The sequence below is a fragment of the Rhinopithecus roxellana genome, chromosome 6 (genome assembly GCF_007565055.1).
Source record: "Rhinopithecus roxellana isolate Shanxi Qingling chromosome 6, ASM756505v1, whole genome shotgun sequence".
In the NCBI taxonomy this organism is placed as follows: Eukaryota; Metazoa; Chordata; class Mammalia; order Primates; family Cercopithecidae; genus Rhinopithecus; species Rhinopithecus roxellana.
This window is the reverse complement of record NC_044554.1, coordinates 86,730,746-86,744,158: the sequence shown is the minus strand read 5'-3', so window position 1 is coordinate 86,744,158 and position 13,413 is coordinate 86,730,746. Positions and strand designations below refer to the sequence as shown.

At 47.3% G+C, this 13,413-nt stretch overlaps 1 protein-coding gene across 5 annotated transcripts in view; it reads left to right on the top strand.

Annotated features, from left to right (window-relative positions):
* Positions 1 to 13,413, top strand: part of COBL (cordon-bleu WH2 repeat protein) — a 310,164-nt gene that overhangs the window by 95,616 nt on the left and 201,135 nt on the right. For all 5 annotated transcript variants that reach the window (XM_010357527.2, XM_010357523.2, XM_010357526.2 and 2 more), the window contains exon 2: positions 4,839 to 5,042. In XM_010357527.2, coding sequence (XP_010355829.2) covers positions 4,839 to 5,042 — 204 coding nt within the window. The remainder of the gene's footprint in view (positions 1 to 4,838; positions 5,043 to 13,413) is intronic.

The window sequence follows — 13,413 nt, the reverse complement described above, 5'->3', positions numbered from 1 at the left end:
GACATCTTTCTGACTTTTTATTATTGCTATGAAAGCTGGGCACTGACTCGGCAGCTGAATCCCAACTCACTCACTCACTCACTCACTCACTCACTCACTCACTCACGCACTCGTGCACTCACGCACTCACGCACACACTGGTGACCGAATTCCTTCCCTGGGCCCAGCACTTCACTTACCAATGATGAACAAGAAAGTCGTGGTTCCTCTTCCCTTGGTAGAGGGAAATCTACAACTGTGACTGCAAATAAATAGCCAGACACAAACCAGACGCATCTTATGTACAGCTTGTAAACAGGTTGAAGCAAACATCCTATTGCTGAAGAATCTCATGGAAAGAGAATGGCAACTCCCTTCTGCCTGCGGCATAAACAGACTCTCTGAGCCAGGAGAGCCGGGTGTGCCTGGTTTCTCTCTGAAATTCCGTTTAAGCACATGCGGGTTGCCAGCAGCCAGCCAGTGTAGCCAACATGGTAAACAGGCACCCATGCTGTAGGCGTGCCATTCAGGTCAGCTGGCCTCAGGATCACTGTGGATTTCCCAGTCCACTTTTCTTGGACAGTAAGAAATTGTTATACCTTCATGTCCACAGATGACATTTCCAGCTGGAAAGATGGAAGAAACCTAAAGCATAGTGCTTTTGAACTCGGGGTCTGGGAAAGTACAGAGATGCGTGAATTTTCCCTTTTCAGCATGCGGTCCCTGTCTACCTCAGCCTGACCAGCCTGGCTGGGCAGTAGCTGTCACCTATAGACTTAGGTTTTAATTCAGCTACCTGGGCCCCACACCTGCGATTCGCATTCACTGCACCATGTCACCTAAGATCCTCTGACTTTCAGTGAGTGGATTTCAAGCCTTCTGCTGCGTGTTGAAGAGCTCTCAGAATAAAAACCCAGCTGGGAGCTTCCAGCTGATGGGGGGATTAACAAGTGTCATCCTGAAACTTAGTAAATATGTGATGGTTTTAAGCTAAAATCATTTGGAGCTATGGTTGATGACCTTGGAAATGGCAGAAATGTTTTCATATATATATATTTTCATTTTATAAACAGTTCTTGCCAGGGCACGTGCAGCTTTTTCAACCTGGAGGGATCAAAGGAAGCTTGAGTTGTGTGCGCTGTGATTCATTCCCTGCTGAGTCCCAAGGACTCACCCTGCCTCCTGCTGGAGGGGATGAGAGGACGGAAAGCTGGATTACCCAGCCTGCATGCACTGCCAGCCAGGAGCACCTGCTATGGGTGTGCCCAGCAAGAGCTGGGCAAGTTCCCAGCTCTGATGGCCTCTTTAGACTTGTGCAGAAGCCCTGCTCTTTTTAATCTGCCACATGCACCTGAGTCTCAGACTCAACCACATGACATCTGCACAGATGTTTGAGAAAGGCATCCCCTGGTTGGTAAGCTAATGACTTTTCACAACCGAGTACAGATGCACAGGAGTCCCCGCGTAAATAGCAACCATTCTTTCCCAGGCTGAGCCACTCACAGACACAGGAAGCCAGGCATTTTCTGTTTCGTACTGTGGCTGTGTTAGCTGGAGGATGGTGCTTGCGTTCAACAGAAGCCACACTGAAAGGCACAAAATAGACAATGGGGAACAAGCCTGGTCTAAGCCTGTGCAGGCCATCCACACGCACAGGCCATCCACACGCACAGCCCACCCACACACAGCCCACCCACACGCACAGGCCACTCACATGCACAGCCCACCCACACGCACAGCCCACCCACACGCACAGCCCACCCACACGCACAGGCCACCCACACCCACAGGCCATCCACACACACAGCCCACCCATACGCACAGTCCACCCACATGCACAGGCCACTCAGACGCACAGCCCACCCACACGCACACAGTCCACTCACACGCACAGGTTGCCCACATGCACAGTCCACCTACACGCACAGCCCACCCACACGCACAGGCCACCCACACGCACAGCCCACCCACACGCACAGGCCACCCGCACCCACAGGCCATCCACACACACAGCCCACCCATACACATAGTCCACCCACACACACAGGCCACTCACACGCACAGCCCACCCACACGCACATAGTCCACCCACACGCACAGGTTGCCCACATGCACAGCCCACCCACACACACAGCCCGCCCACACACACAGGCCACCCACACGCACAGCCCACCCACACACGCAGGCCACCCACACGCACAGGCCACCCACAGGCACAGCCCACCCACACGCACAGACCATCCACATGCAGGCGGATCACCTGTGGTCAGGAGTAGCCTGACCAACATGGTGAAACCCCATCTCTACTAAAAATACCAAATTAGCCGGGTGTGGTGGCACATTCCTGTAATCCCAGCTACTTGGGAGGCTGAGTCAGGAGAATCACTTGAACCTGGGAGGCGGAGGTTACAGTGGGCCAAGATTGTTCCATTGCAGTCCAACCTGGGCAATACAATGAGATTCCATCTCAGAAAAGAAAAAATAATAAAAAAAAATTCCAGACACCCTGGAGTGCTGTCTGGCAGGTGTCCCTAGCCTGGGCATGCTGTTTTAGCATCTTCTCCTGTGATGTGCAGTATAGCATTTTCTTTTTTTTTCTTTTTCCCTTTGGGGACTTCTCCTGCCCCAGGCTTTGTCTCTTTTTCTCATATCTGAAATTTCTGCTCATCTTTAAGACTGTTCAGGGCCTCCTTGGCTAGGGTGTTAGGGTAGACACCCCACTAATGCGGTCTACACAGGTATTTTCTCCCTCAGAAAGCTTGGCTCTTTGAAACATTTCTTATTCTGCAATCTCTTTTTCATTCCTATCTCAGGCTTTTGTAAGTCTGCAGTGTTTCTTGTAGGCAGGAACTATGTATAATTTTCAGCCGTGTCAATATCATCATCATCAATAAGCATTTTTAAGCACAGTCATACATAGCTTAATGATGGGGTGCACGCTGAGAAATGTATCCTTAAGCGATTTCATCATTGTGTGAACATCACAGAATGTACCCAACACAAACCTACATGGTACAGCCTACTACACACCTAGCTGTATGCTATAGCCTATTGTTCCTGGGCTGCAAACCTTTGCAGCATGTTACTGTGCTGAACACTGTAGGCAACAGTAACACAGTAGTAAGCATTTGTATGTCTCAGCATATCTCACCATAGAAAAGGTATTACGGTCTTATGGGACCACCTTTGTATATGTGATCCTTCAGTGACTGAAGCACTGTTATGTGGTAGATGACTGCACCCACAAATATGAACTACATCATGCTACATATTGAAAATACAAATGGCCTTGCTGCCTGCTAGAGTTGTTAAATAATAATAGAGTTGGTATTCAGATTTAACTGGTCCATGATAGGACCTGGGCATGTTTTAAGCTTCCCAAGTGCTTCTAGCCACAGTGCGGCCAATATATATATCACCGATTCAGCTATGTGTGGGCCCAGGCCTGGAGCACCCAGAAATGGGTTCTCTGATGACATTGTTTTGAGCCATATCTTTGAGAACAGGACAAGTGAGGCAGAGAGTACAGTGAGGCCAAGACGGTTGGGGACTGGTTGGGCAACAAGAGTGAAACTCCATCTCAAAAAAAAAAAAAAAAAAAAAGAAAAGGAAAGAAAATGGCATTGTGGATCATGTCTTAATTCTGCAGTCCATGGATCCAGTTTTACAAATGCATGAGGAAAGAACAGAATGCCTATTCTAAAAGTAAACAGCTTCTGGAAACTGGAGCTGTAGGCCAATTTCCAGAAGAGTGGAGGACATTGAAGAATGGTTCAGGTCTAGGACTGGTGGAGATCTTCAGACTCTCTGGAAGTTTGGGTATGTGTTTACAGCCCTACAGGGCACAGATGTGTGATATCACTGAGTGAACAGGTCCCGCGGTCAATAGGTCCAGATGGAAACACACAGCCGTTTTTTATTGTGAAGATGTCTAGGCTTCATCAAATATTTTCTCCCAAAAGCAGGCCAAAATTCATTTTGTTAGTGTGACATATTCCAATTTTTTAAATGTTGGCTAACTTTAATGTGTACACATGCACATGCAGGCACACACACATGCATGCACACACTAATGCACACAGCACTCCTGCTGGGCAAACAAACTTCCCTGGGGCCCTTGCAGCCTGCTGGTTGCAGCTTAGGCCGCAGCCAGTGGACCCTGCCAGGCGTGTAAGCAGTGCATGCCCGGAGCAAAGTCAGGCCTGAGAAGACAACAGTCCTTGCAGCCTGCTTCCAGTGACACTGTGGAGGGAAGGGTGGAGTGTGTACCATATGTGATTCACGTGACTCCACCTTTGTGTGTGCCATAGAGATGAGGGCTTGGACCAGGGTGGTGACACTGGACGTGGGGAGGGAGGTTGGATGAAATTCTGTTACAAGGGTGCCTCTGAGTAGCTGGGGACAGATTATTTGTTGGGGATAAGTGCGGGCTGGCCATAGATTTGGAGCTGGGGCAGGATTTAATAGAGTGTTGCACGTGTCAACGAGTCCACCTGATTTATTGTGATCATTAATTCGTGTGATATGTCATCCCCGTGACAATTCAGAAGGGTCAGTCCAAACCCCGCTGCACCCACCCTTCCCTTGACCAGATCCTGTGAAAACAGGCTTGTGTACCTCCCCAACAGCTAGCACATTTCTAAGGTGTTTCTTTCTGGGAATGCTTCCTTTCAATAGCCCTTTCTCTATTTTGTTTACTTTATTAGTTTTTACTTGTTTGGGGGACACTGATTTTAAAAAGGCCATAGCACTTGGAAGGCGCTCCTGAAGACAGACCTGAGTATGTATAAAAATGAATTATTCCTAGGCAGGTAGGAACATTGCCACTCACTCTGTGCCTCTGTGTTGTGGTTTTTAAGGAGGAAGATGAAGGCTCGTGCTCCCCCACCTCCTGGAAAGGCTGCCACTCTGCACGTGCACAGCGACCAGAAGCCCCCCCACGATGGGGCCCTTGGGTCACAGCAGAACTTGGTTCGCATGAAGGAGGCGCTGAGGGCCAGCACCGTGGACGTCACCGTGGTCCTACCCAGTGGGCTGGAGAAGAGGAGCGTGCTCAATGGGAGGTGAGAGCCAGTGCTGCGGGAGGAGTCGCTGTACTCACTTTGCGAGTATAGCGGGGAGAATGAAAAGGCAGATATTGACGTATTGCGTTTTCTCCCTCATCGGGTCTGACCTCAGGGACCTCATGGATATAAATCGGGCCTAGTGACCAAGTAGAGCAGCCTAGACTGTCTCACCTGGGGTGGGCTTATGCTAACTGGCCCAGCCATGATGGCTCACCAGATGCTTAGGAGAGCTGGGGCTCCAGGGCTCCCTCCTATGAGGAGGCAGGCTCAGAAAGGAGGGCAGGTGCAACGGTGACCTACACCCCCGGGTGGGACAGCAGCCACAGTATGTCTCAGGCATCCTCGGCTCTGAAGGGACCCAGCCAGGAGGGCAGCCTCCTGAATTAGCCATTCCCACACCTACTTGCAGCAACCTGTGGCGGTGTGCGTACAACTGGCAATCAGCTTTCTAAAGTGAAAATATTTCAGGTTTAGATGAAAGAATAAACCAACCCAATCATGGATTTCCAATTTAAGGGCTTGAATTTGAGACCCTCAGGTTCCCACATGCACTCTTCTCAGGACTGATCTGCCTGTGGCTGAGTGTCCCATGCCACTTCACTCACAAAAGGTGCAGCTGAAACATTGACAAAGCCTCCTTCATCATAGCATTTCAAGTTTATGACCAATAGACTTGCACATTTTATGTTTGACATGGATCAAAATATATCATAATTTTGTTTGAATAGTTTTGTGCTATTCTTACTGATGCTTTTAGTGATAACCCAATGTATAATAAAAACTAACAAAGTCACAGAAAAAAGTTAACTATAATTTATACGTGTTTTTACTGTAGAGAAGTATGATAGAATGATTAATTACAACAACTTTCAGGCATACATGTATATTTGTGTAATTCTGATGCAGCAGTGAATTGAAGCAGCTTTTCTAAGAAAACAGGGAGAATAAGAAATGATATAAAATGGACTGGGCATGGTGGCCTATAGTTCCATCACTTTGGGAGGCCGAGGCAGGCAGATCACTTGAGGTCAGAAGTGTGAGACCAACCTGGCCAAAATGATGAAACCCTATCTCTACTAAAAATACAAAATAATTAGCCAGGCATAGTGGTGCATGTAGTCCCAGCTACTCGGGAGGCTGAGGCAGGAGAATTGCTTGAACCCAGGAGACAGAGGTTGCAGTGAACCAAGATCGTGCCATTGCACTCCAGCCTGGGCAACAAGAGCAAAACTTAATCTCCAGAAAAAAAAGAAATGATACAAAATGTTTTATTCTTATGAAGCAGTTTGCTTAAGTAATTTTAATGGATAATGGGGAAAATTAAATCACCCTGGGTGTTTTTATTCTCACAGATGCCTTTTAAAAAGTGATGTAAGCATTGTATTTTAAAATACCAGTATTTAGATTATAGTTGAAATTACCTAATCCTTTGCAACTATTTTGTTACTTTTTCAAATTAACCAGTTTATAATCAAAATTCCAGGTGATAGTTTAATTGGCAAAGGGGTACATATGTTTTTCAAAAGTATTTTATGGGATAAGTGAATAAAAATTTGGGGGGCATTGCTCGAGGCCTCGGAATATGCCTAGGATTGGAACTGTTGAGTCATGGGATACAGTATTGCAGCTGCACCAGGTGAGGCCAACCTGCTCTCCAGTGTGATGCCACTGGGCTGGAACCAGAGGTTGCTCCTCAGTGGGGGTCCTGTGGCTGCGGTCATAGCAGGAGGGCTCAGGTGCAATTAGCTGTCTACAGTGGATCAAGGTGGGAGGTGCCTGGGTTCAAAGCCTGGTCTACCGGAAGCCACTGTCTCTTGCAGCAGTTCGATAGGCTTTCCCTCCAGGGTTCATGCACAGTGGAGTGACAGGAGTTTCTGTGAGTTTCTTTGTTTTATAAAGTAGTCGTAGGCCACGGTACACTTTTCCTATACAACTTTGTAACTTAAGAAATTGCTCACATTATTATAGTTTTAAAAGACACTTTAGCATATGCATGAAATTTTCTCAGTGAGTATATTAGGGTTTACTCGCTGTTCTTATATTTTAGCCCAATTCCTAGGTACATATTTTGTTTAGAAAATGGCATTGTGGCCCAGGCACAATGGTTCACACCTGTAATCCCAGCACTTTGGGAGACTGAGGTGGGCGGATCACCTGATGTCAGGAGTTCAAGACCAGCCTGGCCAACATGGCAAAACCCCGTCTCTACTAAAAATACAAAAAAATTAGCTGGATGTGGTGGCAGATAATCTGTAATCCCAGCTACTTGGGAGGCTGAGGCAGGGGAATCGCTTGAACCCAGGCGGTGGAGATTGTGGTGAGCCGAGATCATGCCATTACACTACAGCCTGGGCAACAAGAGTGAAACTCCATCTCAGAAAAAAAAAAAAGAAAGAAAGAAAGAAAAGGAAATAAAATGGCATTGTGGATCATGTCTTAATTCTGCAGTTCATGGATCCAGTTTTACAAATCCACGAGGAAAGAATAGAATGCCCATTCCAAAAGTAAAAATATTATTTTAAAAAAATGCTTTCATTTCTTTTATTTCCCTTATAAAGTAGAGGTTGCCACCATGTAGTTTTGTAATGTAGTGACTGAGAATAGGTGCAGCCTTAGAGATGGAGTATTAAAATAACGTTATATTTCTTAAGTAGTGAATTATTATCCCCTCTCATGGTTTCCTGAAGCATCAGTGAGTTATAGCAGCAGCTGTGAGCTGCCTCCAGTGGGTCTTTGGTGGGATAACTATTGTGGATGCAGCAGCTCCTTGCTTTGGGAATTGGTTTTATGTTATGCTCTTTAGTAATATAAGAGTGGGCTGCAGTTAAATTCCTGACCCTTGCTTAAAATAGATCTACTTACTTTTTGTCGTTGTGGTTTCTCTCTTCTGTCTTAAAAAGTGGGTTTAGTAAAGAACATGCCACCTTTTCATAGGGTAAGCAAGGATTTTGTAATTTATAGTCAGCCCCTTAACTGTGTTATTCCCTGACATGAAATATTCCGCAAAAGAAACACATTAGTAATTGGATGCTGATAAGCCCATTTGGAAAATCAGTGATTTTTTTTTTTTAAGCTTCCCTTGAATTTAGAAACATAAATAAAAGTTGCAGTCTGTTATTACAGATTAAAACATGAGAATTGGTGCTCTGGGCCGTTCACAGGGGGAAATGTTCTGGCCTACCTTAAGGATGGTATTACCAGCACCCCACACAGCTGCTGGACAGAGGCCACCATCACATCACTTTAATTGAGGCACAAGAAAAGAAAAGATCTTTCAGTCAGGTGCAGTGGCTCATGCCTGTAATCCCAGCACTTTGGGAGGCTGAGGTGGGCAGATCACCTGAGGTCAGGAGTTCGAGACCAGCCTGGCCAACCTGTCTCTACTAAAAGTAAAAAAAAATTAGCTGGGCGTGGTGGTGCTTGCCTATAATCCCAGCTACTCGGGAAGTTGAGGCAGGAGAGTCACTTGAACCCAGGAGGCAGAGGTTGCAATGAGCCAAGATTGTGCCTGTGCACTCCGGCCTGTGCAAGAGTGAGACTCCTTCTAAAAAAAAAAAAAAAAAAAAGAAAAGATCTTTGAAGAGCCCTTTACAAAAGGGTGTCAGGTATTTAGTGTGTTGGGCTGTATCATTGTGATGTGGTCAGTGCCTTGCAGCCAAGCTGGTGTTCAAGGCCAAGGGCTGGGGCAGAAGAAGGCAAGCCTTCCTTTTGCAGAAGAGAGGAAATCTGCCTCATTTTCAGTCCTGTGATTCTGCCTCTGCAGGGCATTACACCCCCTTTACAACAGACAAACTTAGAACTGTGCAGGGAGTTTTAGGTCCCTGTCCTTGTGAAACAGCATAGGACTCTTGCAGCAGCAGGTGTTGGGCCTCCATGTTCCTTCTGTAGAGGGCTCACCTGTTCTCAGGTGCAAGGGAAGGGAGGCTGGGAGGGACCTTCAGCCCTCTCTGTCCTGTGAAAGTATTGATGGAGCACATGTGTGGTCTCCTGGAGGACTCTGAAGGGCTGTGGTCTTGGCCTTGCACTCTTAGGTATGAGCTCCTGGCCCTGGAGTCTGAAGGAAGTAACCTTTGAGAGGACAGCTTTGCTGCCATGCACTGTTGAGTAGGCCCCAAGAAGGCTGTTCTGAAAGTTACAAGGTTACAAGTCAGGTGCACCTTGGTGTGATTATGCCTCTATTGGAAGACTACCCTTTTCAATAGAGTAAATTCCTGGGAGCCAGAGCCCACTTTGGTAACTTGGACTTTTTTTTTTTTTTTTTTTGAGATGGAGTCTTGCTCTGCCACCCAAGGTGGAGTGCAATGGCACAATCTCGGCTCACTGCAACTTCCGCCTCTCAAGTTCAAACAATTCTCCTGCCTCAGTCTCCTGAGTAGCTGGGATTACAAGCGCCTGCCACTACGCCCGGCTAATTTTTGTATTTTTAGTAGAGGTGGGGTTTCGCCATGTTGGCCAGGGTGGTCTCAAACTCCTGACCTCAAGTGATCGGCCTGCCTCGGCCTCCCAAAGTGCTGGGATTACAGACGTGAGCCACTGCACCTGGCCAGCGTTGTCTTTTAACAGTTTTGAAATGCAGATGCCTTTACAGAAGGCATTCACTCTCCGGTTAGCGACAACCCCCATCTGTCCCTAAACTCACATCATGAGAGCCCTCAAAGACTGGTAGCAGCTGCTTGGCCTCAGGAGGTGTTTCGGTTTGTGAGGGCTTGGCCAACTCTTGGAGGTCTGACACCATCCTCCTCACTGTGGCTCTGGTGTTAGTCATGGGTTCCGTTTCTGGTGATGTGGCTTCTGATTCGCATCTGTGAGGTAGGCCCCTGCCCACCTTAGTTGACAGGCCTGGGACCCAGGCCTCTCTGAAACTGCATCCTTACAGAGATCTCAGCCTCACACCTAGGGTCCTGCCTCTCTAGCCAACAGACTTCCCGGTTCTGGGCTTCCTCAGGTCACCTGTCTCCACACTAACCCTTTTTGTATTCTGCTGACGTGTTCCTTTGTGTAGAGCCTCATTGGCATGAACTGCCTGTAGTGCAGCAGGCCACAAGCTTTTTGGCACCAGGGACTGGTTTTGTGGAAGACAGTTTTTCCACAGACCAGGCCAGGGATGGCTTTGGGATGATTCAAGTGCATTATGTGTATCATTAGGTTCTCATAAGGAGCGCATACACAGTTCACAATAGGGTTGACACTCCTGTGAGAATCGAATGCCGCTGTGGTCGCACAGGAGATGGAGCTAAGGGGGAAATGCTTGCTTCTTCACTGCTCACCTGTTGTGCGACCCGGCTTCTAACACACCATTGACCAGTCCTCGTCTGTGGCGGGGGGCTGGGGACCGCTGCTGTAGAAGACCCACATTAAGCCATCAGACTGGACTCTCTCCCAGGGCTTGACTCTGTTACTCCAGAGTCTGCCTCATCCAGAGCTTAGGTCCCACACAAGAAACTAGGCCACTCTGGATCAGTTTAAGATTTGACAGTTCATGCAAATTAAATTTGTTTTAACTTTGTGTTGGGAAGTAGCTACAGCTACCTTAAAGTGATTTGTAAACTTGGCACTGAGTGACCTGTTTACTTAACACATACGTGCTAAGTGTGCATGTCCTGGGTACTTAGAGTCTAGTAATTCTTAAAGTAGGGTTCCAGACCAGCAGCAATGGCTTCATTTGAGAACTTGTTAGAAATGCAAATTCCCAGCCCCTCCCCAGACCCCCTGAGTAGAAATACTGGGGAGGAGCCCAGCAACCTGTGTTTCAGCAAGCCCTGAAGGTTCAGATTGCATATTACAGTTGCAGTCCCCTGCTATGGTGCATGCCACTGGCTCTGCTAGATGTCAGGGATACTTGATGAGTATGCGGTCCTAAGAGTGAGCCCAAGGTCTCACTGGTGGCATGAACAGGGGGACTATAGGAATGATTTGTGTCAGTGGCTCAAGAACGACCCTTGGCAGCCTCATCACAGAGTATTTTTAGTCCATTTCCACACTGAATGGGGTCTGAGGATCTGGTAGGACAGCTGGCTTGTAATGTAGCTAGAAGTCCCCTCAATTAGAGAAGAGTAATTCATTAATTGGCCAGGGTGTGATGGAAATGGAAGTAGGACTTGGCCTCTCTGACATCCATGTCCCAATTGTGTGTTCCCCAAGCAATCTTTTGCTGTTGGCTGCTTTCTGAGGGACAGTGGCCCCTCTGCACTAGGATGGGTATTGGGACAGGCTGTCCGTTTCTCATCTAGGGCTCTGCTAAGATTTCAAAAAGAACCACCTACAAAAGAAAACCAGTTTTTTTTCTAATTGAAGTCACTGACTCAAAAAAAAATTTTGACATCTGTACACATTTGGAAAATACTATTTTTAAAGAAGTATAATAATTATACTCACTTGTTAAGTTTAAAATCAGAGACCACAACAAATACAAAAAAAAAAAAAAAAAGTAACATTGACCTCTACCTTGTTAACACTTAAAAGGCCTTTGGGGGAACAGAGGTAAAGAAGTTAGAGGTAAAAACGATGTTGAGGAGGAAGGGGAGAGAAACCTGAAAGGCTTGTTCTTATAACCCCCACTACCCCTGCTATCTTAATTTTATGGTAATCATTCCATTTTGTTACTGTCTTTTATCTTTCCATTGAACCTAGGATTTAACCTGAATATAGATAGATGAGAGAAAGAGAAGGAGAGGCAGAGAGAGAAGGAAAGAGATTGAGATTTTCTTGATGTCTGTGTAGTCAATGAAAATAGCGATCCTATGGGATCATCCCTGAGGCCAGGGAGAGCCATAGCCCTAGTCACTTTCCTGAAATACCTGTCTCTGTTTGACATTCTAAGAGGGTCTAACTCTCTTAGTTTTATTCTTTGTACAATCAGAGAAACTATTCTGCATTGCTTCAAAGATGTTGCTTTGAAAAGGTCTAATATCTTGGTAAGAGCAGGATGGCATTTGGCAACATACAGACAGGTGATCCTTTGCCCTGCACTAGGCGAATGCCTTACTATGTAGAATCCAAAATAGAAAGGGTGGGAACAAATTAACTCATTTATTTAGCAAGCACTGACCTTGTGCCTACTATATGCCTGGCACTGTGCTTGGTGCCTTAAAAATGTTACTTCACGTAAAACTGTATCCACCCTGTGAGGTGGGCACTGTCATTCTGCTCTCACCAGTAATAAAACTGAGGCACAAAGGATGCAGTCAGCACCACCCAGGTCAGAGAGGCAGTGAGCAGTGGTACCAGGATTCCATCCCAGGCAGGCTGCTCCGAGCACCATCACTGCACCCAGTGCTGATGTGGGAAATCACGCCCAATCCCTAATCAGTGGGCAGAGGTGCAGATCAGGGTGGGGCTGCTCTATCAGAGGTAGTGAGGAGGGGAGGCCAGACCCAGGAGGTGGCGAGAATGTGTGAGTGGCCAGGCAGCCTCTTCCACTTGCCCGTGGTCCAGTGGCCCAGTGACCTACTGAGGTCTTGTGGAGGGATGCACTTGTAACACCCAATTAGAGAATCATTAATCCTTTGTCCTCAGGAGATGAGAGGCAGGTTGGGATCTGATGAGCGTGTAAGGAAAACCCACAGGGAGTAGGCTGCAGCTCTGCTTCTCTGTCCATTGTTGGGCACTGCCGTTGTCCCAAGGGTGGCCTCTCTCTGTGTGAATTCTCCAGTAGCATCAAAGGAGGCTTGAAAGAACTGGCGGACTGTTTGGAGTTTGGCATTTGAAAATGTCAGCCAGTAGCAACTTAAAGGGCATGGTGCAGAGTACCAGAAATGGCATCCCCTCACACCTTGCTAGGCAAAGACATGCTCCAGAAAAGTGTGTAGTGGAAAAGTAGTCAATCAAGCTCCATTTTACATGAGCCTGGGAAGGGTCACACGGAGTGTCAAACCCTGCAGGAAACGTCATAAAACAAGTTCCTGCTATTGGACCCATGTCCTCACAGGGTCGAGCTTGTGTGTGTCCAGGTTTTTTATGCTGCCAAGTCAGGTCTTCCTTAGAAAACTGTGTTTACCTGGCACAAATAGAGGCAGCCCCAGAGAGAGCAAAGCAGCAGCCAAAGCTGGAGCTCCTGGCAGCCCCCAAACCTCCCACTTTCATGTGGAAGACCCGCTGGCCTGGGTGCAGGTTCCAGCCCTGGGAAGGGATGGTGTCTGAGGTCTCCTCCAGGTTGAGAGGGTAACTGTGCCCTGCAAGTAACTGAAGCACATCTGATAACCCATGTCTGTGGGGACTGGGTTTTATTATCATGTTCTTACAGTGTTTGGGGGCAGAGTTTTGCCTCTCCGCAATTTATATTTGGGCAGGTGGGTTGTTGATGATCTACTCCCACCCTCAACTGCTGAAGGTGTCATGGCAGCTTTCACATGAGGAGCACTCGCCAGGC